The sequence below is a fragment of the Copadichromis virginalis genome, linkage group LG23, assembly GCF_057382275.1.
Source record: "Copadichromis virginalis isolate Kocher_CV1m ecotype Utaka linkage group LG23, C_Virginalis_male_GT1.1, whole genome shotgun sequence".
Classification (NCBI taxonomy): Eukaryota; Metazoa; Chordata; class Actinopteri; order Cichliformes; family Cichlidae; genus Copadichromis; species Copadichromis virginalis.
In genome coordinates, this window is record NC_140639.1 from 46,471,851 (window position 1) to 46,494,150 (window position 22,300).

At 43.2% G+C, this 22,300-nt stretch overlaps 2 protein-coding genes across 2 annotated transcripts; both read left to right on the plus strand.

The window, feature by feature from the left end:
* The first annotated feature begins 7,079 nt into the window (after positions 1-7,079).
* LOC146681806 (uncharacterized) lies at positions 7,080-11,107 on the plus strand. Its single transcript, XM_085447760.1, has 2 exons — positions 7,080-7,490; positions 7,622-11,107. Exon 2 carries the CDS (start codon positions 8,677-8,679, stop codon positions 10,882-10,884), a length of 2,208 nt encoding a protein of 735 aa, XP_085303886.1. The 5' UTR covers positions 7,080-7,490; positions 7,622-8,676; the 3' UTR covers positions 10,885-11,107.
* A 1,985-nt stretch (positions 11,108-13,092) lies between these two features.
* Positions 13,093-18,472, plus strand: LOC146681807 (uncharacterized). Its single transcript, XM_085447761.1, has one exon. The coding sequence runs from the start codon at positions 15,341-15,343 to the stop codon at positions 17,444-17,446; it is 2,106 nt and encodes a 701-aa protein (XP_085303887.1). The 5' UTR covers positions 13,093-15,340; the 3' UTR covers positions 17,447-18,472.
* Positions 18,473-22,300: the final 3,828 nt, after the last annotated feature.

A 22,300-nucleotide genomic window follows, 5' to 3' on the forward strand; every position in this document is an offset into this window, starting at 1 on the left:
TCCTTCTTTATTGCCCCTCCCCTGTTTCTCTCTGCCCCTGCCTTCTCCTTTAGGACACACCTGCTGCTCATCTGCCCTCGCTTACCACCAATTACCCTCCAGAGGTGATATAAGCTGGAGGAGAGCAGTGTGGGTGTGAGAGAGGCTTTTGCTGGATTTCCTTTGTGTCGGTCGGTCGAGCAGCGTTGCTGTCTTTTTCTGTTGAATCCTTGTTGTTATCTTAGTTGAAGCAGCCACCATCTCTTTCTGTTGTTACTGCTTTTATGATTATTAGGTTAATTAATTATAATAAAGATTTATTTTGTGTTAAACCCCTCTGCCTGGCGTCCTTTTCATTTCAACCCGGATCCAACTGTTACTGTCCCCCACCCTCTTCGCCTAGCCTTCATGTGGGGGCGTAACGCAGTAATATCCAGAGAAGTAGAATTAAACAAATGAGATAATTTTATTTACCTGCAAATAGTGCGGTTGTTTTAAACCTCTACAGCAGAGGTTCGAGTAGTGTTTTAGAAGACAAGCCAGGTGTGCAGCAAACGCAGTTGTCTGCTGGAGGACAGGCTGCACATGTGAATTTGTCACAGTTTTTTCCTCCTCCTTTTCGTTGCGTTTTTCTCCCAAGTTGGTTTTAGAGTAGGGTCAACTTTTAAAACTGTGTTGTTGTTTTTTAATGCGGGGTTTGTTTTTATTTCTACTGGGCTGGTGCAATATTAGTCCTGCAGGTTTTAGATCTCACCTTGGGTCAACACACCTGAATCACATGATTAGTTCGTTACCAGGCCTCTGGAGAACTGCAGGAGCTAATTTAGCCATTTAAATCAGCTGTGTTGGTTCAAGGACACATCTAAAACCTGCAGGGACACCGGCCCTCGAGGCCTGGAGTTGCCCACCCCTGCCTTAGGGGAATTAGGTCTTTTAGAGGTGCACCGTGTGGATTTGCAGTGAATAAGTTTTATTAAGAGTGATTTTAGTGCCATCAATTATTTCCTGAACTAAAACAATTAGTGCATGCGATAAGTGTTCTGTTGGGCTCGAATTTATTTGGAGTGGATTTGTTTTGTTTTTTTAAAGCAACGAGCATCTGGGACCACTGGGGCAGAGCAAGCTCTCAGGTGATAGTTGCATTGCTGGCAGGTTGCACCAATAAAACTATATTGTGGTCGTTAGTGACCTTTTCTAGTTTGGTGTTTTAGGTAGTGATGGCCAAATGAAGCTTTCTGAAGCACTGAAACTTGTATTGAAAAACGGTTCATTACTCGAAGCTTTTCAACACAATCCTCTCTGGTGACATCTGGTGGCCAAAAATATGAAGAGCAGCTTGAATCCACAAAATAAAACCAACTGCTTCATTATGATTGCCCACTCGACAGAGTGGAGTTCTGTCTGATATTGGGCCACCGCTGTGTTGCTTTAAATATGTATTTTTGGGGGTGAAAAAAATGTTGTTTATTTCTTTAATACATAATTTTGACCAGTAAACTTTCCTTATTTAAACATGCACCATGGCGTGGTCTTTCTTTGCTTGTGACTTCTTGATGTTGGTAAATACAATGATTGAAAAATACCACGCTACATATAATATACATAAAATAATGTACAACACATTATGGAGTATGTTTCTGCTCTGAGGTCCCGCCTCCTTGTACTTATGCAATTAATCGCCGGACGGGTGTATTTATAAATAATATTATATTAGGGACATTTTCCTATACATATTTTTGACCTGGGGGTAGAATTGATTGTGAACTGGAAAAGGAAAATGCTTATGAACTTGTAAATTAAAAACGTGATGCATTTAAGGTAACCCTTTTTCATTTTTATTTAAGAAGAGAATTTGTTTCACTGTGCGGTGACCAAACCTGTTCCTTTCGTGGAGATAATTTCTCCTGCCTTAAGGAAAATCCCTTCACATGGCACAGAGGACGCTGGAGTGCAGAGACACTGGTAGAGATGCAGTTATACAGTCTACCTGGGCCCCACCAACTACCAGCTAAAGAGAATAAATAAATTAAATTGCTGCACATTTTGCAGACTAACATTTTAAGATTAATTAAAAAAATAAGATATATTTTTATAACATTAAATGTAAAGAGTCAAAGTTTTTCTAAAGTTATTTAATGATATTTATATTATGAAAAGCAGATTTATGACATTTTAAGTTTTTCCCGTTTTCAGATAAAATAAACATGCACAAAACAAAAGCAAACAGCCAGAACACAAAGCAGTGGCGTGTCCAGCGGGGTGGCCTGGGGGGCACAGGCCACCCCAGGTGCCACCCTGAAGCTAAAACAATAAAATTTAATGAAATATCAAATGTACGATTATGGTTTCACAGTGAAGCTCAGATGTCCGAGGGTAAGTGAATGCAGCAGCGACTTCTGCACTATGAGCATCATGTTAGCAAAGGTAGGAGAGCCAAGTACGAAAGACGGCACCACAGAAAACATTTTTTCAGCGAAAGATTAACAAGTTAACATAGCTGGACTAGCCATCGGACATTTGCACAGTGGGCTGATGACTTATTTATTTATTTTTTGTAACGGCATGAACAATGAGAGGTGGTGGATTGGCCAGATGCTGGCCGATGTGTAAAAATAACTCAGTTGTTTGGTGGTGGCTATGGCGGGGCTTCCACAGAGGCAACAGGTGGATGAGGGAAGGGGAGGCAGGAGGAGCAGAGACCCGAGGCGGCCGCCGGTTCGAGTATCAGGTGAACTGAACTTGAGGTAAGAAGTTATGACCTGCAGTCTATCTGGGTCAGATATAAACCAAGTTTAGGTGGAGTTTATTTTCGTTGTGCTGACTTTTTACAGTCAGTTACAATAACTCGTACTGTGTACTAGCTAGCATGACGGAGTTTCTATACAGCTGTTCGGTTGCTATGATGTTACTGATAGTGAACTTTATTTTATTCATAAGGTTAGTTAGTAGAGTTGCCAACGGCTCCTTAAAAAGTGGAATGGTCCCTTATTCAGAGAAAATATTACGGGTTTCGTATTGAGCTGAGAAGAGACACAGTTTGTCCCGTACTTTAGCTAGAATGGGAAAAGACAAAAAGCTGGAGTTATTCTGTCTTTACGCTGCACAGCTGCCTCTTCTCTTATCTCCCCCCCCCCCCCCTCTTCTGTTGCTACTGTTTATTTATTGCCCACTTTGCGCCAGAAAGAGGAAACCAGCGGATGTCGCACTAAACAACAGCAGCACGTTTAAGCTTGATCAGCTGTTGTTAGAATTTATTGAATATTAATTTCTAGTATCAGCTGATGTTTGCTGGAGCCACAGCTGTAAAGCTGCTGGTCATGATGTCGGTTTGGTTATGTGGTGAGAGGGAAACATGAAGATGAAACCAGGAGATGTCCTTACTGAATCATCAGAGCTGAACAGTGATGGAGAAACAGGTTTACCTTTTAGGTGACATGAATGAGTTGAAGGGAAGTTATGAACTGTTTCTGAGAGACAAATAACACCAGCATCCTTTTTCTAAGTAGCTGACAGCTGGTAACTGTGCAGGGGCGGATCTAGCAAAGTGTTGCCAGGGGGCCAGGTAGGGCATTAACAGGGAGAGGGGGGCACAAAGAAATATTTTTCTTTTTTATTCTCATTTCAAATATTTAGCTTTTATTAAATAATTATCTGAATCTTGCGAACAAAGTTTTTATCTGACGTAAAATGTATAGAAATCATACATATACCAAAAAGACAGTGTACATCACTGTCACAACAGCGTTTGTTTTCATTCAAAGGCTTTATGGCTTTAATACCTGGTGGGCTGGTCTGTAGTGAAAATGCCCAATTTTTTGTCCCAGTCCAGTAGTGATGGGATTTCCGGCTCTTTTTAGAGATCCGGCTCTTTCGGTTCGGCTCACTAAAAAGAGCCGGCTCTTTCGGCTCCGAACCGGCTCTTCAGGTTGTTTTGTTGCTTTAATTAATTTATTATTAACAATAATATAAAATTATGCACAAAAGGAATTACTAACGTAAAAACAAGTGGTTTTATTTATATATGTTTATATATAAATATATGCGGTGGCCCCTAGAGACAAAACACGTACAAACTCCAAAACACATTTCTAGCATGAACTGAACTTCCAAAGCAGAGCTACTAGATCACTTAAATTACACAATTGAAAGCATGTGTGTATTGTTTGTGTATTTATACACAGGCACTCATATATATATTCAAATAATTTAAAAAAAAGTTCATTTACCTGTTACTACCACACACCAAATCCGGTCGTTGGTACTTGCTGGCTTGTGTAGCCACAAGATAACAAAGGCTCAACACTGCGCCCAGCATCCTGGAGCACTTCTGTTGTCTTTTGTACGTGTTTTGAGTTTTTATGTGCTTCTGAGTTTTTACGTGCTTCGGAGTTTGTACGTGTTTTTACGTGTTTTTGAGTTTTTACGTGTTTTGGAGTTTGTACGTGTTTTTACGTGTTTTGGAGTTTGTACATGCTTCAGAGTTCGTACGTGATTTGAAGTTTGTATGTGCTTTGTCTCTAGGGGCCACCGTAAATATACTTTTATTTATTCACTCCACATAAAATGTAATAAATAAATCATATAATACAAAAATCAACTATTCACATTTCAAGTTTTAACTATTTAAATTTTCAGCTTTTTCCTTTCACAAATTTAAAGTGAAAAGAACACAAAACACTGCAAACCACAACACAATTAAATATAAATTATAATATGAAAACAAAAAGAACATGCATATTCTCTGTCATATGGACCTGCATGAATAAACTTTCTCAATCCTTTATCATCTGCAACCGAAAATAGTTGTGGATGATTACTATACCTTTCTAATGTTGTTGTCCCTGCCTCTCTTTCTCTCTCTCTGGCTCTGTTCCTGTGCTACTGAGTGTAACTACCGCCCCTCCCCCCTCTGCCCAGCGTAAAGCACAAGGCTCGCGTGCAGAGTGAAGCGGAAAAAAAGTGCGAGAGAGAGGCTGAGAGAAAGAAAGAAAAAAAAAAAAACCCCACGTGACGGCTCGCGATAAGGAGCCGGCTCGCGTCGTTCACGTCAAAGAGCCGGCTCTAAGAGCCATTTCGTTCGCGAACGACCCATCACTAGTTTATAAGACTGTGGCAGCTCAGAGAGTTAAGATGCAGCTAGGTCATGGAGAGCTTTAAAGGCAAATAAAAGAATTTTAAAATGAATGCCAAAAGAAATGGGCAGCCAGTGAAGTGAAGCTAAAATAGGGGAGATGTGCTCAAACCTTCGAGTGCCAGTTAAAACACAAGCTGCCGCATTTTGCACCCTCCGTAAACGAGCAGTGGCGTGTCTAGAAATCTTTTGTTGGGGGGGCCAGGTAGGGGCACAGATTTGGAGAAGGGTGGCAGATGTAATTGTCAGATAATGTTAAAAACAATTCTACCAACCGTTAACCATAATTCAATAACCCTGTAAACCTAATAAGCGAATGCGCTTTTAACTCTTATTAGAATGAGATTTTAACCACTACGGTGCAAAGTTTTTAGATACTTCGTTGATAAAGTACAAGAGATACAACCAGTCAGTGTTTATTCAGCAGTCAAGGACATCAATATTTGCATAGTATTTTTACTGACATGTAGTGCACATATGTTTTGGGCAAAAACATTTTTGAATATTAAAATACGAACATTTTAACATACAATTGGTAAATTAGCCAATGCCAATGCAAAACCAATGCCTATTAAAAAAAGAAGATAATCTTCTCACAAACTGGTGTTTGATTTTGAAACAGGAAAAAAGTGGGGAAACAACTGAAAAGACTAACATTTGAATAACACCTGAAAGCAAGTAAATACTTTATATGCTGCCTTATGGTAAACTTTGGTAATATTGATAAAGAACAACACTGGCTGATGATGAAATACAGTCAGCTGGCATGGTGACACTGCCAGTATTAACCTGCAGGGCTGGACTGTAGTGATGGGTCGTTCGCGAACGAAATGGCTCTTAGAGCCGGCTCTTTGACGTGAACGACGCGAGCCGGCTCCTTATCGCGAGCCGTCACGTGGGGTTTTTTTTTTTTTTCTTTCTTTCTCTCAGCCTCTCTCTCGCACTTTTTTTCCGCTTCACTCTGCACGCGAGCCTTGTGCTTTACGCTGGGCAGAGGGGGGAGGGGCGGTAGTTACACTCAGTAGCACAGGAACAGAGCCAGAGAGAGAGAAAGAGAGGCAGGGACAACAACATTAGAAAGGTATAGTAATCATCCACAACTATTTTCGGTTGCAGATGATAAAGGATTGAGAAAGTTTATTCATGCAGGTCCATATGACAGAGAATATGCATGTTCTTTTTGTTTTCATATTATAATTTATATTTAATTGTGTTGTGGTTTGCAGTGTTTTGTGTTCTTTTCACTTTAAATTTGTGAAAGGAAAAAGCTGAAAATTTAAATAGTTAAAACTTGAAATGTGAATAGTTGATTTTTGTATTATATGATTTATTTATTACATTTTATGTGGAGTGAATAAATAAAAGTATATTTACGGTGGCCCCTAGAGACAAAGCACATACAAACTTCAAATCACGTACGAACTCTGAAGCATGTACAAACTCCAAAACACGTAAAAACACGTACAAACTCCAAAACACGTAAAAACTCCAAAACACGTAAAAACACGTACAAACTCCGAAGCACGTAAAAACTCAGAAGCACATAAAAACTCAAAACACGTACAAAAGACAACAGAAGTGCTCCAGGATGCTGGGCGCAGTGTTGAGCCTTTGTTATCTTGTGGCTACACAAGCCAGCAAGTACCAACGACCGGATTTGGTGTGTGGTAGTAACAGGTAAATGAACTTTTTTTTAAATTATTTGAATATATATATGAGTGCCTGTGTATAAATACACAAACAATACACACATGCTTTCAATTGTGTAATTTAAGTGATCTAGTAGCTCTGCTTTGGAAGTTCAGTTCATGCTAGAAATGTGTTTTGGAGTTTGTACGTGTTTTGTCTCTAGGGGCCACCGCATATATTTATATATAAACATATATAAATAAAACCACTTGTTTTTACGTTAGTAATTCCTTTTGTGCATAATTTTATATTATTGTTAATAATAAATTAATTAAAGCAACAAAACAACCTGAAGAGTGAAGAAAATATAATCTGATCAAACATTATTCAGCTTTAAATATTGTTCAGTTTTAAAGTTACTGTGCAACTGTGTAATAAAAATGTGCTCACGACTTTGGCCTTGAGAGCGATAAGAAGCGATCGCCTCATCCTGCAGGTGCAAGATATCTGCAAGCGAAGAGACTAGAACACCCAAGGCCGATTTCCTTTTATGGAGTTGTTTTTCTGCTAATGCAGCACTTTCCTCACAACCCCCTCCTGTAAGTTTTAGAGAATATATACCTATCCTCACAGCAAATCTTGGGAATCTCCTGATGTGAGCTGTGTTGAGAGGTTGTCTCTGTCTCAATAAAAGTTCACTGATTCCCCATCTGCAGCAGGTGTCCGGTTGTCTTCATTCTCCGCCAGCCTGGTTAAGTCAATTCCTCCTTAACATCTAAAAGAACCTATTTAATGAAGGAAGACGGGTTCACTTTGTGTTTAATATTATTCTATTGCTGTTGTTGTTGTTTTTTTATATCCTTCAATTGGCGTCACGAACAGGATCCGCTCCAGGTCAACTGGAACGGATGGGAGGACATCGGCCGTGGTCTGAGTGAACGGAGTTTGGACAAAAGCTGTGTGCACACAAAAACAAGGTAAGCAGACCTTTTATTTCTGCTATATTGAACATTATAAAAATACTTAGTGTCCAAACTCCTAGTAATTCATAACCAAAATTGTCTGGCTTACTTAAGGCTTGTTGAGAATCAGACAAGTGAATAAGAGATAAGTGAATAAGAAATAAGTGAATAAGTGAATAAAGATAAGAGTGAACTGAGGTCTGACCACGGTTGCAGCCGACGGGTTGCTCTCCGGTGTCGGATAAATACCTCAGTGCAGGTCTGGGACCTTGAAAGGGTTTATTAGTAACGCCTTTCTAAACAAATTAAAAGGTTAAAGGCCTTGAGAATATTTTTTAGTAATATTCTCTAAACTACAGAAGGGTTAGGAAGGCCCAGAGGACTTTATTAGAAAAGATCCTCTAAAACTTAAAAAGGAGAAGTACTGGTTGGAGTCCAAAGGAGGGGTCCCTTTGATCAATAGGAGAAAACGGATCTCTTCTTAAAACCCCGATGATTTTAGTGTTTTAAATGTTTTGATGTTCTGTTTGATATTGGACACACATAAATACACGCTGAATGCTTGCTGTGGAACACTGGGCAGGACAGTTTGGTTCTCCGTTGTTCACAGATTACACAATTAAAGGAACTAGGTTCCTCTTTTGGTTAAAATAATACACCACACATAGAATTTTTTTTTACACATTTATTACATACATAAGGGGGGTAATGAGTGACTGCAGGTAATGTATGAAGTGTGAATGAGACGTGTGAACAAGGTGACAACCAACTAGCACCCCTATCAGGAAGCTCTAGGCAAGGTTACCCGCCAGACTCCGGTTTGGTAGAAGCTTGGTAACACCTGAAGGGATATTTCAGTGCTGACTCACCTTTAAAGCAGCGCCCCAGCTGTTAGTGCCTAACAGAGGCAGAAACCCAGCTGGCCCAAATTCTCCTTTAAAATCAATAAAAGAACACTCCTCCATTGACAGTAAAATGGATGGAGAATTAGATCGAGAAACTAATGATGATGGTTGGGGTCCCGGTGTTATTCTTAGCACATTGGGAGAACAATTAACATGTGTTGAGACAGTCATCAACTCCACACACCAGCCTAAAGAAGCAAAAAAGCAGAAAGAGTCATTGAGGAAAACAGCTGAAAGGTTAATGAAAGAAAAGGGAAAGGACGAGGGGAGTAGTGGTAACTGGGGAATAATTTGGCAGAATAAGGCTATGCAGGCAAAAGAGAAAGAGGAAGAAGCCAACTCAGCAGCAGCAGGTGCAGGTGTGATGAGCGGGGTGAGACACAGAAAGGAAGCAGATAAGCACGCAGGCCGCAAAGCTAAATTTAATCACTGGGTGTGTTTATGGGAAACTGCAAAACCACACATGAAGAAAAATAGGTCTCAGCCACCTCCCTATTCTGCCTCAACTCCTCCCTCAGCAGGCATATATCCGGTACTTAATATCTCTGGTGGAATAATGACTATTGGAGAAGAACCGCCCGTAGCTCCAACTCCCATAGATACCAAGCATTTTTGCCCAGGAAGCTCCTCTCTGTCGGCGACATCCTCAGCTAGTAGTAGAGCCCCCTCTTCTATGTCCCATTGTTTTGGAACCGGATCTGAGGGCCTAACTGACCCCTTTGCGAGCGCACCATTTGCGGTTCGAATGAACAGACAGGAACCCACTGAACAACAATTAACTGATCAAGAAGCAGCATTACGCAGCTGCTTAAATGAACATAGGTCAGTGGTCCAGGTGAATAATCGTGTTGCGTCAGCCCCTCTTTCCCGGTCCAACCCCTTTGCCAGCACTCCTGTCGCTGTTAAAGGAGATCTGACCGCTACTGCAAAAACTGAGCCTGGCACTTCACCAAATGTCACAGTTACCATGTCTTTGGTGGGCCGTCAGGATCCGGAAACACAGATGAGTTTAGCCCACGTTTTTGCTGACACTGCTAACCCACCAGGCGGGGAAGAAACTGAGGATACTGATGATGAACTCAGTGACCTTAACCATACACCCCCCTCTACCCCTCCCAGTTTAGGATATCAGACTAGATCTAAGGGCCCTGTGCCTCAGCCTCCAGGCATATTTCCCCTGGTCCAGACTAAAGCGCAACGTAGACCAGTGTATCAACCTTATTCATTCGGAGATGTCCAGGCCCTAGTGGACAAACTCCCTGACATAACGGAGGGAGGGAATGCCTGGTTGGCTGGTTTGGATAAATACACAGCTGGACAGGACCTCGCACTGGGAGATTTTAGAGCTATTATAACTAGGTGCACATCCCGATCTCAGGCAGCGGACCTGGAACAAAATGCGGGTACTACCATGCATGAGAACGAGGTGCCACTAATGCAGGCCTTGAGGTTTATTGGACCGGCCCTGCGCAAACAATTCCCACCCAAAAATCAAGGCACCTTACAGAAATTTAAATGGGAGGGAAAGCAAAATCCCACCCATTATCTAAATCAGGCTGTTGAAGACTGGGTGAACCATACAGGTCATCACCCCAGTAGGACTTGTTCACAGAGCATGTGGTTTAGAAGGGCGGTGCTGAGGGGCATTCCGGAGTCAGTAAGCCAGAAAATGGAAGATAATCCTGATTTGCAGGACTGTGACTTTGCAATCTGGAAGAAACATTTGATTTTTAATCTTAACAAAGTGCAGATTAAGTCTGATGATAAAGCGGAGAGCGTCGAAGATTTACAGTTGCAACTGTTGAAGGTTCAGCTGCAGAAAGCTAAAAACGACCTGGGTGGAAAAGGTGACAAGCCTAAAAAGCAGCTTGTGGCCGCTGCGGCTCCCCCTCCTGGTCCAGTTGCCCCTGATTTGTATCCGAACCCATGGCCAACTGATCCACAGCCCCCCCAGTATGGTGCTTATCATTCCCCGGCCCCTTATGGGCAGAGAGGTTCCCCATTTGGAGGAAACAGAGGTGGTTTCAGGGGAAGGGGTCAGATGGGAGGTGGTAGGGGAGGCCAGATGTATGTTTGTTTCCGGTGTGGACAACCTGGACACTGGGCTAAAGCGTGCCCTTTGAACCCGGCTGCTGGAAGAGGCAGGGGAGCCCGTGGTGGGCCCTATCAGCATCCTGGCCACAGAGGTGGACCTCGTGGTGCTTTAGTTGAAGTGCCCCCGGCCCCACAGATGCCTGTGATGGGGTGGGAGTACTACGAGGGTGGTCCCCAGCTATAGGACACCCCACAGACTGCCCAGGACGGTGAAGGGACAACGGCGGACCCTATGCTGTCCATAACTGTAGATAGAAGAAGAAGCAGCTTTTTAGTGGACACTGGAGCTACGTACTCCACCATTAAGGATGTTGCTCGTGAAAGACTTACTGACAGAGTGATTACAGTGGTGGGCATATCTGGGGAACCTAAAACTCTGCCTTACACCGTGCCCCTCCCCACAACGGTTGGAGGTCAGACCTTGCTACACAGCTATGTTTGTTCAAAACAGGCGCCTGTGAATTTACTGGGAAGAGACTTGTTGATTAAATTAGGAGCCACAATACTCTGCTCTTCACAAGGCCTAACTGTGACTCTCCCTACTGGGGTTGTACTTCCCTGCTCTGATGGGCCAGAGGGAGGTGGTCAGTTTCTGCTGCAACCCTCCTCCTGTTTGGCGGACTCTGCTGACATCTACTGGGCATTATTGGAAGTTGAAACACCTGCTGAACCAGGAGTTTGGACTGCTTTTCAGCAATGGCGGCCGTGGCTCTCACTCCTACATCCTTATGTCCCTCCCCCTGACCCACCTCATGTTACACTGTTTTGTGACAGGCATGACACCACCTGGTACCAGCACATGTTCCAAAAGCAGTGTGAGGGGCGGGCTTGGTCTCTGAACATGTCGTGCATTTTTGCGGCACCGGAGGGAGTGGCAGCAGCGGTTACTTTTACAACAGATCAATTACAGTGGTACATGATGTCTGATGAGGCAGCTCCCCATGTGTCACTGGCCTTACATCCTGGACACCAGGCTAAGGAGCTGGGTGGAATGGTTAAACGTTCCCTTGCGGTCACTGACTGGACACCTACAAAACTCCCACAGGTTTTGTTTTCTCCATCTACCAAGACATACCAAATTTTAAATGATTGCTTTAATTCCTCAACACTGCAACATGGAGTGGTCAGCGGGTCACATGGAAGAGAACACACAGACCACTGTGATGCTGCGCCTTTACTCGACTCTCTTCCAGATTGTTTGTGGTCCCTTGGACCCACAGATGTAGGTTTAGTTGATGTGGAGCCAGTCTCTTTTCAACTGTCATCTGCTACCCCTTTGTGGCAGCCTCAGTACCCACACAGACCGGAGGCTGAGGCTGGGATTGCAGAAACAATTTCTGGTTTGGTCACTGCCGGTGTCTTGGAGCCCTCCTGCTCTAAGTGGAACACGCCCATCCTACCCGTTGAGAAAAAAGGCACGGGGAAGTTCAGAATGGCACATGATTTGAGAAGGATTAATGCCTTACTTGGCACTCCTACTTTGCCTGTGCCTAATCCTTATGTTGCCTTGACCAACCTCCCACCATCTCATGCCTGGTTCACCTGCATTGACTTGGCTAATGCCTTTTTCTGCCTCCCACTTCGTGAGTCACTGCGTGACATTTTCTCATTTACATTTAGAGGCCGACAATGGCGTTACACTCGCTTACCACAGGGATTTGCCCTCTCCCCAGGACTGTTTAATCAGTGTTTGAAAGAACTTTTACAAACCAGCCCACTACCATCTGACTGTATGTTAATACAATATGTGGATGACCTTTTGCTGTCTGCCCCCACGGCTGGCATCTGTTTGGAGGCCACCAGAGTGGTACTTCACCACCTGGCCAACACAGGTTTTAAAGTGAGCAAAAACAAACTACAGATTGCAAGAAAACAGGTTTCTTTTCTAGGCCGCATGGTCTCACAGTCCGGTATTTCCTTGTCCCCAGAACACAGGAACTCCATTTTGCACCATCCAAAACCTCTAACTGTAAAAGACATGTTGTCATTTTTGGGCCTGACTGGTTACAGCAGGACCTATGTCCCAGACTATGTTGGCCTTACTTCCCCTTTGCGCGCTTTGGTAAATGAACAAGGCATGAGAAACCTCTCTGCTCCCCTCTCATGGACTACAGAAACAGAACAGGCGTTTATAAAGTTAAAACAACAGCTTTCTGTCGCCTCTGACCTTGCTGTGCCAGATTATGCTTTGCCTTTTCATCTTGATGTTTCTGGAACTGGAACCCATATCAATGGTATCCTGTTCCAGAAAAAAGGGGGAGAGAGAAAAGTGTTGACATATGTAAGCGTAATGCTTGACAACACTGAAAAACGCCACCCACCGTGCACACAACACGTTTCTGGACTTGCAAAAATCATTCAGAAAACAGCACACATAGTGATGAATCACCCACTAAAAATTTTGACATCACACAGTGTGGTGGCCTACGTCTCCTCACAGGCCTTCACACTCACTTCACTCAGGCAGAGACGCCTCAGTACCATTTTGGAAGCACCACACATCACCTACTCACATGAAGGCATAAACATGGCTGATCACATGGGATCAGGGGAACCACATATGTGTGAAGAGGTTGTGCAGGTACAGGAGAAAATCAGGCCAGATTTGCAGGCAGAACCTCTAATGGATGCAGAAAAAGATTGGTTCACAGATGGATGTTGTTTCAGAACTGAAAGTGGAATGTTGAAGGCTGCATGGGCAATAGTGGAACAGACAGACATGAGATGGAAAACAGTGAAGGCAGAGCAGTTGACAGGACAACAGTCTGCACAGAGAGCTGAACTGAGAGCGGTGATTGAAGCCTTAAGGATGGGAAAGGGACAGAAAGTGAATATATACAGTGATTCAGCTTATGCTGTGGGAGCAGTGCATGTGGAGCTCAAGCAGTGGCTAAGAGCTGGTTTTTTGACAGCCAGCGGAAAGCCTATTAAACATGAGATAGAAATGAGGGAATTAGCGGAAGCACTGTTGTTACCTGTTAAGGTGGCAGTGGTAAAATGCAAAGGACACAGTGCCGGATTGGACTTAGTGGCATTAGGTAACAAACAGGCCGACTTAGTAGCTAAGCAGACAGCTGGTTACTTACCCTCCCTGATTATGGTAATGGACCCAGAAGCCACACCCCCTCCAGAAAGACCACCCATACAACTAGGCCTAGCCACAATCAGAGAGTTACAGGACAAAGCCAGCCCCCAGGAAAAATCATTATGGGTAACAAGAGGGGCCACAAACACAGATGTTTGGCGTGGCCCAGATGGAAGGCCCATTCTACCGCCAGGGGTCAGACAGACAGCAATGGAAGAGGCACATGGAGTGGGGCATGTGGGACCTGCACAAATGATGAGGAACTTAGCTGCCTGGTGGCACCCTTATCTAAAAGACATGACAAAATACATGGTTAAAACCTGTAAGGAGTGCAACCAATTTGGAATCAAGCCCGCCTTCAAGCCAATAGCAGGGTACTTCCCCATCCCACTTTGCCCAGGGAAAGAAATAATCATTGATTACACAGACATGGTGGACAGAGTAGGTAGTTACAGGTACCTGCTGGTGGCTGTGGATGCATTTTCAGGTTGGCCAGAAGCCTGGCCGACAGCAAGTGAAAACAGTAGAACTGTGGTGAAGTGTCTGATTAATCATTATATACCACAGCATGGGTTTCCCGAGGTCATAAGGTCGGACAATGGTTCACATTTCAGGAACCACGATCTGCAGAGGGTTGAAGCCGCATTAGGTTTGAAACATAAGTTTGGCTCAGTTTACCACCCCCAGTCCCAGGGGAAAGTGGAAAGGATGAATCAAACTCTAAAAACTAAATTGGCTAAAATCTGTGCACAGACCAAATTAGATTGGGTTAAGGCATTGCCTCTTGCATTAATGTCCATAAGATGCTCAGTAAATCAAACCTCTGGTTACACTCCATTTGAGTTGGAGCATGGCAGGCCTTTTCCTGGCCCCTCCTCTCGCCTGTTAATGTCGGATGAAGCTGATTCAGACCTCGATCCGAGGACATATTATAACATGCTCCGCAGTTTTGTTGCCCAGTATTCCTCACAGGTCGCTGAAAGAAACCAGCAAGAGCTGAAAGAGGCGGCTACACCTGGAATGGACTACGTCCTCCTGAAAGTCACAAAGAGAAAGTGGGCTGAGCCTCGCTGGACAGGCCCTTACCGCATAACAGAGCGGACCTCCCACGCTGTCAGGCTCGAAGGGAAAGGTGACACCTGGTTTCATTACACACAGTGCGCTGCTGCCACCGAACCAGGAAGAACCTTGAGAGAGGTGCAGAAGGACCTGTCAGAAGGAGCTGCAACAGCATCACCAACCACTTGAGGGAGCCAAAACTCAACCTACAAGCCGGCTGGTTACAAAAGGGGGTGTTCTTCATACTGAACTAAACATTTTTATTTTTCTATTTTTAACATCTTTTATGACTTTGCTTTTATATTGGCTTGAGTTTTTAAGATTTACATTTTACATTGCAATAGTTTTAACCGCTGAAAGCTCATTTAAAGTTGTGTCACTGATACTTTTTGTTGCTCTTTAACTCCTAGAACACGCCCTTGGCGAGGTGGGGGGAACTGGACCACCTTTCTCTGCCCCATCATCCTCTATTAGACGACATCCAAGCTAAGTAAACATGTCTTGGCCCTTTCCCCCTGAAATGACAGGCAGGCAAAGATGTTGCGTCTTTGTTTGCTTCCTGGCCCTGGGTCTCATTCCCATTGGCATAATCCTGATCTGTGAAGGGCCCCCGACACTTCTGACACCTTCAAGTTCAAAAGCTTCGCCCCCTTCTGACAGTCCCAATCTGACAAATGTAGCCCCTAGGGTCTTGCCCACCACTTCCTCTCCAGTTTTGCCCACGCCCGATCCAGTTAGAAAGAAACGAGACACGGTTACCTCCTGTACCCCAAGTAAGACTAGAATGATTACTCTCTGTGTCCCCAACAATAAAAGTTGGGTAGTCGAAATAGATTTCGCTAGCTTCCCAGTCACTCCCGTCACCAAAGACCAAGGGGGGGATCTTTTTAACCTTGCAGTACATCTCTCCTCCTCAGTGTGGTATATAACCCTGGGAGGTTGGCATCAGTGGAAGTGGTCCAGTTTAGTGTCAGAAACGGACCTCGATTGGTCCAAGCACTCTAGGGGTCAGGCTTTGCACTGGAGAAACCAAAATATGCTCAGAATAGCAAAAAAACCGGATCTTTCAGGCTTAATTTTTACCCTAAAGGATCTGGCCTTGACCTCCTGTCAACAATTTATACTTGCCCCTTGGACTGATCGCACCGCCCTGTATTGGCAAATGGAAATATGCCCTAGCGTTGGTGCAGCTCCAAGCTCTGTAGTTAAAGATGATAACCCCACCTTTAATGGCCCTCCGGTGACATATACAAACGGGGGGAGAAACGGCCGAATACGCATTGTAGACACAAATAAAATGTCTAAAGATGACCTCTTCCAAATTCTAACCGGTATTTCTGGAGCAACAAACAACTGGTTACTACTAGCTGAACAAGCTGCTGACAAGACGGCTTCCGACTGCATAGTGTGTATGGGAGCCCGCCCCACTTTACGAGTGGTACCGGCGCCAGTCAATAGTGCATGCCTCCTGCATCTTATGAACAATACAAAACGAGGTCATTGCTCATATCTGGAAAACCACTTTCCTAAAACTCAACGCTCGGTCTCTAATAAACCACCTTTCTTTTCATCAGATGTAGCTGTGAACAATTTCACTTGTATTAACCTGACTGGCAATGCAGTAAAACTAGGTAGCTTGAACTCTTCTTGGTGCACTGAGATGACGGTTATGAAACCAAACTTCCGACCTACGGCTAGGGCTGATTTGTGGTGGTGGTGTGGCAATAACAAGTTATATGATGGTTTCCCTCGGGATGCGTCAGGTCTTTGCGCTCTCATAACTCTTATTTTACCTGTTTTAGTCACTCCAGTAGATCTCTCTATAGAAGTACACGAAGTTGGCCTCCCATCCTCCTCTGAACGCCGCTCTAAACGTTCTCTAATCCCAGGTTCAGCTCATAATCCAACCTATATTGATGCTGTAGGTATACCCCGTGGGGTCCCCGATGAATATAAACTGCGAGACCAGGTTAAAGCAGGATGGGCCTCGATACTTTGGATGGTTGAAATAAATGCGAATGTAGACAGAATTAACTACATTCACTTTAATGTGCAACTGTTAGCTAATTACACTCGAGATGGTTTTGAAGCTGTGCATGCACAGTTATCTGCCACTTCCCTAATGGCTTTCCAAAACAGGGTCGCAACGGATTTTCTCCTCGCAGAAAGAGGCGGAGTCTGCAGCCTTTTTGGTCAGGAGTGCTGTACCTATATCCCCAATAACACAGCTCCTGATGGTTCCCTCACTAAAGCTATTACTGGCCTCACAGCTCTTACTGTTAAAATGAAGGAACACTCGGGCGTTGATACTGCCATGTGGGACTCTTGGCTTAACATGTTTGGCAAATATAAGGCCCTTGTAGCTTCCATCCTAGTTTCCATCTCAGTTTTTGTTGCTGTCCTAGTCACCTGCGGTTGCTGTTGTATTCCATGCATTCGATCCCTCTTCCAGAGACTGATTGTTACAGCTTTCACTCCTGAGGATAAGGATCTCGCCCGGCAGATGCCTTTATTGGCTAGTCAACTTCCCACCTCCTCGCCAACGGATGATGAAAACTCTGATCGTGAGGGTGACGAACATTATCGTCTTTCTCTTGTTTAAATGCTTCTAGAATGGTTGTTTCTCTGTGGTGTTTTGTATTAGACTTGTTATTAATTGTTTCCCTCACCCACTTCCTCTTGAAGGATATATCTGGTTGAACTGTGTCTGGTCGGGTTGTGAGGGTTAAGCGATGTTCTCAGGGTCTCCGGACTTAAGCCTGAGCGAATGTGTACTCCCACCACTGGATATAAATTGTTTTTTTTCCACACCCCTTCCTCACGTTTTACCATATTCACTTTTGAATGTCCTTAGCAGTTACCGTTCTGGGTTTATTTTACGGTTGATTTATTCTTTCACATTTTCACGTTTATATCTCTCATTATTATAGTATACTCTGTACTCTCCACATTTTTATCATTACTTATGCTTTTTGGTTGCTGAGTTACAGGAACTGTTAATTTTGTGTCACTACCCTGGTTGCACTGACTCGTTGTATCCTTGTGTGCAGGACAGCTGTTACTGCTTTCGTCGGGAACCGAGACTGCTTGCAGCCGACCCCTGGGCAGGGTGGTGCCTGGACTCTTTTCTCCTCATCTGCAATGACAGATAAAGACAAATGATAAGACCCGAGGAGTTTTTCGAGCCAGGCTTCGACACGTCTCTGTGTTCCTTTGAATGTTACTTATTTTTGTGTGTTGACCCATTTAAGATGGGTCAAAAGGGGGATTTGAAGAAAATATAATCTGATCAAACATTATTCAGCTTTAAATATTGTTCAGTTTTAAAGTTACTGTGCAACTGTGTAATAAAAATGTGCTCACGACTTTGGCCTTGAGAGCGATAAGAAGCGATCGCCTCATCCTGCAGGTGCAAGATATCTGCAAGCGAAGAGACTAGAACACCCAAGGCCGATTTCCTTTTATGGAGTTGTTTTTCTGCTAATGCAGCACTTTCCTCACAACCCCCTCCTGTAAGTTTTAGAGAATATATACCTATCCTCACAGCAAATCTTGGGAATCTCCTGATGTGAGCTGTGTTGAGAGGTTGTCTCTGTCTCAATAAAAGTTCACTGATTCCCCATCTGCAGCAGGTGTCCGGTTGTCTTCATTCTCCGCCAGCCTGGTTAAGTCAATTCCTCCTTAACATCTAAAAGAACCTATTTAATGAAGGAAGACGGGTTCACTTTGTGTTTAATATTATTCTATTGCTGTTGTTGTTGTTTTTTTATATCCTTCAAGAGCCGGTTCGGAGCCGAAAGAGCCGGATCTTTTTAGTGAGCCGAACCGAAAGAGCCGGATCTCTAAAAAGAGCCGGAAATCCCATCACTATTATAAACCCACCCGCTGTCTCAGGTCAGCTGATCAGCTGTTCCTGAATGTTCCCAGGACTGAGCGCAAACTTAGAGGACATCGTGCTTTTGCTGTAGCATCTCTGAAACTGTGACACGATCTGCCTTTAGAGATTAGACAGGCTTCTTCTCTGCCTGTTCTTAAATCACTCCTGAAAACTCATCTCTTCACCCTGACCTTTGACACCTTGTAAGATGTTGGTTTTTAGTTTGAGTTTTTTAGTTTATTTTTGCTGTTTTATCTTGTTTTTAAATATAGGGCTGTTTAAATTTTTTATGTATTATGTGTTTTATTTTTTTACTGTTATGTTTTATTCTATTGTTCTTAACTCATTTACTGTACAGCACTTTGGTTTTGTCCTGGGTATTTTAAAGTGCTTTCTCAATAAAGATGGATTGGATTGGACTGGAAGATAAACACTTTAGTTTGCAGTACTGTGGTGAGTTCACAGTAAAGCACTGTGTTGGACTGGCGCACAGTGATTGTGGCGTTCATGGTCAGTGTTAGGTTACCTTAGAGCTGGGCGATATAACATTTTTTCATATCACGATATGTTTTTTTCATTTCAGGCGATAACGATATCTATCACGATATAAGATTTAAATGTGACGTTGCTCACAAGTAAAATGTGAAATAATCAGCAGCTTGTTTTTATTTAAATATTTATTTCCCATAATAAGTTCAACAGGGTAGATGTACTCAAGGAACATGAGACTTTTTCAGATAAATAAAGGCAAATATTGCAAACTACACAAAAGGCAGCCGTTAAAGCGTTTAAGTTTCAAAATAGAACAAACGAAACAGACGACTAAATTGTCAATTCCACTTAGAAACAAAATATTAATTCTAAAAATAAATCTTAGTTTGTTTTACAGAAGAACAGACAAAACTCACTAACTTTTGTCAATATCAAATAAACTGAGAACTAAAAGGAAATTCTCAATCTGTCCTTGTTGTATAGCTTAGCTTTTCAAACAGTTTTAACAGTTACTTTAGTCTGACAAAAGCCGAATGACGAATTAGCGCTTCCAGTCAGAGACTGAGGCTACGTCCACACGTACACGGGTATTTTTGAAAACGGAGATTTTCCGTTTTCGTTTTAAAAAATAATCCCGTCCACACATAAAGGAAGAAATGAAGGAAAACGCTGCTATGAACATGCCAAAGCAGCAGGTGGCGCTAGATTCCTAACCGTGCAGAAATGTTGGCCAATCAGAAGTCTAGAAGCCTCGGTGGGAAAAAGTAAACAAAGCTGGGGCATAGAAGCAGAACCGAGTCGTATGCGTGGAGGGACAGTAACTGTGTGTATATGTAAGCATTTAAACACTGCAGAGAGTAGAATTAACAGTAACAGTATTGTAGAAATTCATTTCACTGAAACAATAACGTGGCGCACAGTGTGACGTCAAAAAATGCGCACACCTTTGACGCTGCATTTTCTCCGTTTTTCTAGTCCACACGTAAATGCAAAAACGGAGTTTTCAAAAATCTTCGTTTTCAGTGACCAAAAACGCCGTTTACGTGTGGACGAAAGGTGCAAACGCATAGAAAAATCTGCGTTTTCAAAAATACCCGGGTACGTGTGAACGTAGCGCATGCACCAGTTTATTGTATTTCCAGACTTGCTTTCGGCACAATTTACAGTGCACGCTACTCTGTTTTTTGTCAGACTTGAAATAGCCGAAATACCTTCACACTACGGAACTTCTATGGCTCTTCTGTTCGACAATCTCTCCGGCATTGGAACCATCATCTGTTTTTTCTTCGGTCACGCTCGGTTGATTTTTCTAGTCGGCACACTCATTTCCTCCATTACCCGGGGGGTACGGTGGCTGGCTGCTTCCTAAACAAATACACATGTGCGGCTTGGCACTTGTGCTGTACGTAACAAGTCACGTGACGTGACGCTGCGGCTGTGATTGGTTCGGCTCTGCACTACTTAATTTGGATTGGCTGTTCTCTTTTTTTTTTAAGAGGACAAGAGCGGCGAGGTCTATCGCGATAGTTTAATTTTTCTATCGAGAAAAAGTTATATCGCGATACATATCGTTATCGTTCTATCGCCCAGCTCTAGGTTACCTCAAGTACAGTGGATTCATTTGCATTTAAGTTGATGATGCTTAGATTAAGTCATCAAATTTCACCTTTATATCAGCTTTATAAGACAATTCTCAGGATACTGTTAGTGTAGGAAATGGAAAGACAACCAAGATATCTGTGAAACGTCTGCTTACATCTTGAACTCAGCTCCGGCGTATGTGGTAAGTTGTTAATGAGTGACTTTAATTTATTCTTTCTTCAGATGTGGCTATACACTCTACTGAGAATAAGCATACTGTCACGATATGAGTGGATCTTCAAAATAGACATCAAAATAGTTCATGGAGAAAATAAGTAGAAAAAGTAAAGATCTTATTAGGAATAATACTGTTTGGATAATTATAACCATCATAAGCAACCGAATCATCTCAACATGTATATGCTCAAAAATTAATTTATTACTACAAACACGTATTTAATTATCAACACAAGGAAAGTCAACAGTTTCTAGAACTCCAACAGGGGCAGGACTTGGAGGTACTGGGATTTCAGGAGGCAGCAGAATGGTACACTGGTCAGTGTCATTATTATTGACCGGTGATGGTGGATGGCCTTGGGGGGAGCTGAGAGGTACCTCAGACCTCTTATCTTCAGGACACGGAAAGCAAACATACTTCTTTTCAGCAGCTGGAGACTTAGAGACATCCCAAGTCATCAGCCTCATGCGTTTAGGCTGAGGCAAAGGTTCCTCTTCATCCTCCATAGAAAAAACGCTTGAATATCTGCGCTTTCTGCCCAGACCTAACTCTGCAATGGGTGGAGGTGTCAGAGGCAGAGGAGACATTAAAAAGGCCAAATCATCATCCAGGGATGAACAATCATATTTAAAATCTGGATGCATGATCTTGTCTGTGTCCTTTGACTGAAAGCTGGCATCAGCAGGTGGAGGAACTGAAGAAACTGGAACATCAGAACTCATCAGCCTCATGCGTTTAGACATCAAATGTTCCTCTTCATCATTAACAGAAAAAACAGCAGAATATCTTCGCTTTCTGCAGAGACGTAACTCTGCAGTGGGTGGAGGTCTCGGAGGCAGAGGAACATCAGTAGGACACATGAAAAACGTCACTTCATCATCCAGGGATGAACGATCATTTTTCAAATCTGGATGAATGATCTTGTTTGTGTCCTTTGAATGAAAGCTGTCATCAGCAGGTGGAGGAACTGAAGAAACTGGAACATCAGAACTCATCAGCCTCATGCGTTTAGGCATCAAATGTTCCTCTTCATCCTCCACAGAAAAAACAGTAGAATATCTGCGCTTTCTGCAGAGACGTAACTCTGCAGTGGGTGGAGGTCTCGGAGGCAGAGGAACATCAGTAGGACACATGAAAAACGTCACTTCATCATCCAGGGATGAACGATCATTTTTCAAATCTGGGTGAATGATCTTGTTTGTGTCCTTCGACTGAAAGCTGGCATCAGCAGGTGGTGGACTTGGGAGCTCACATGCAGGTGCGCTGAT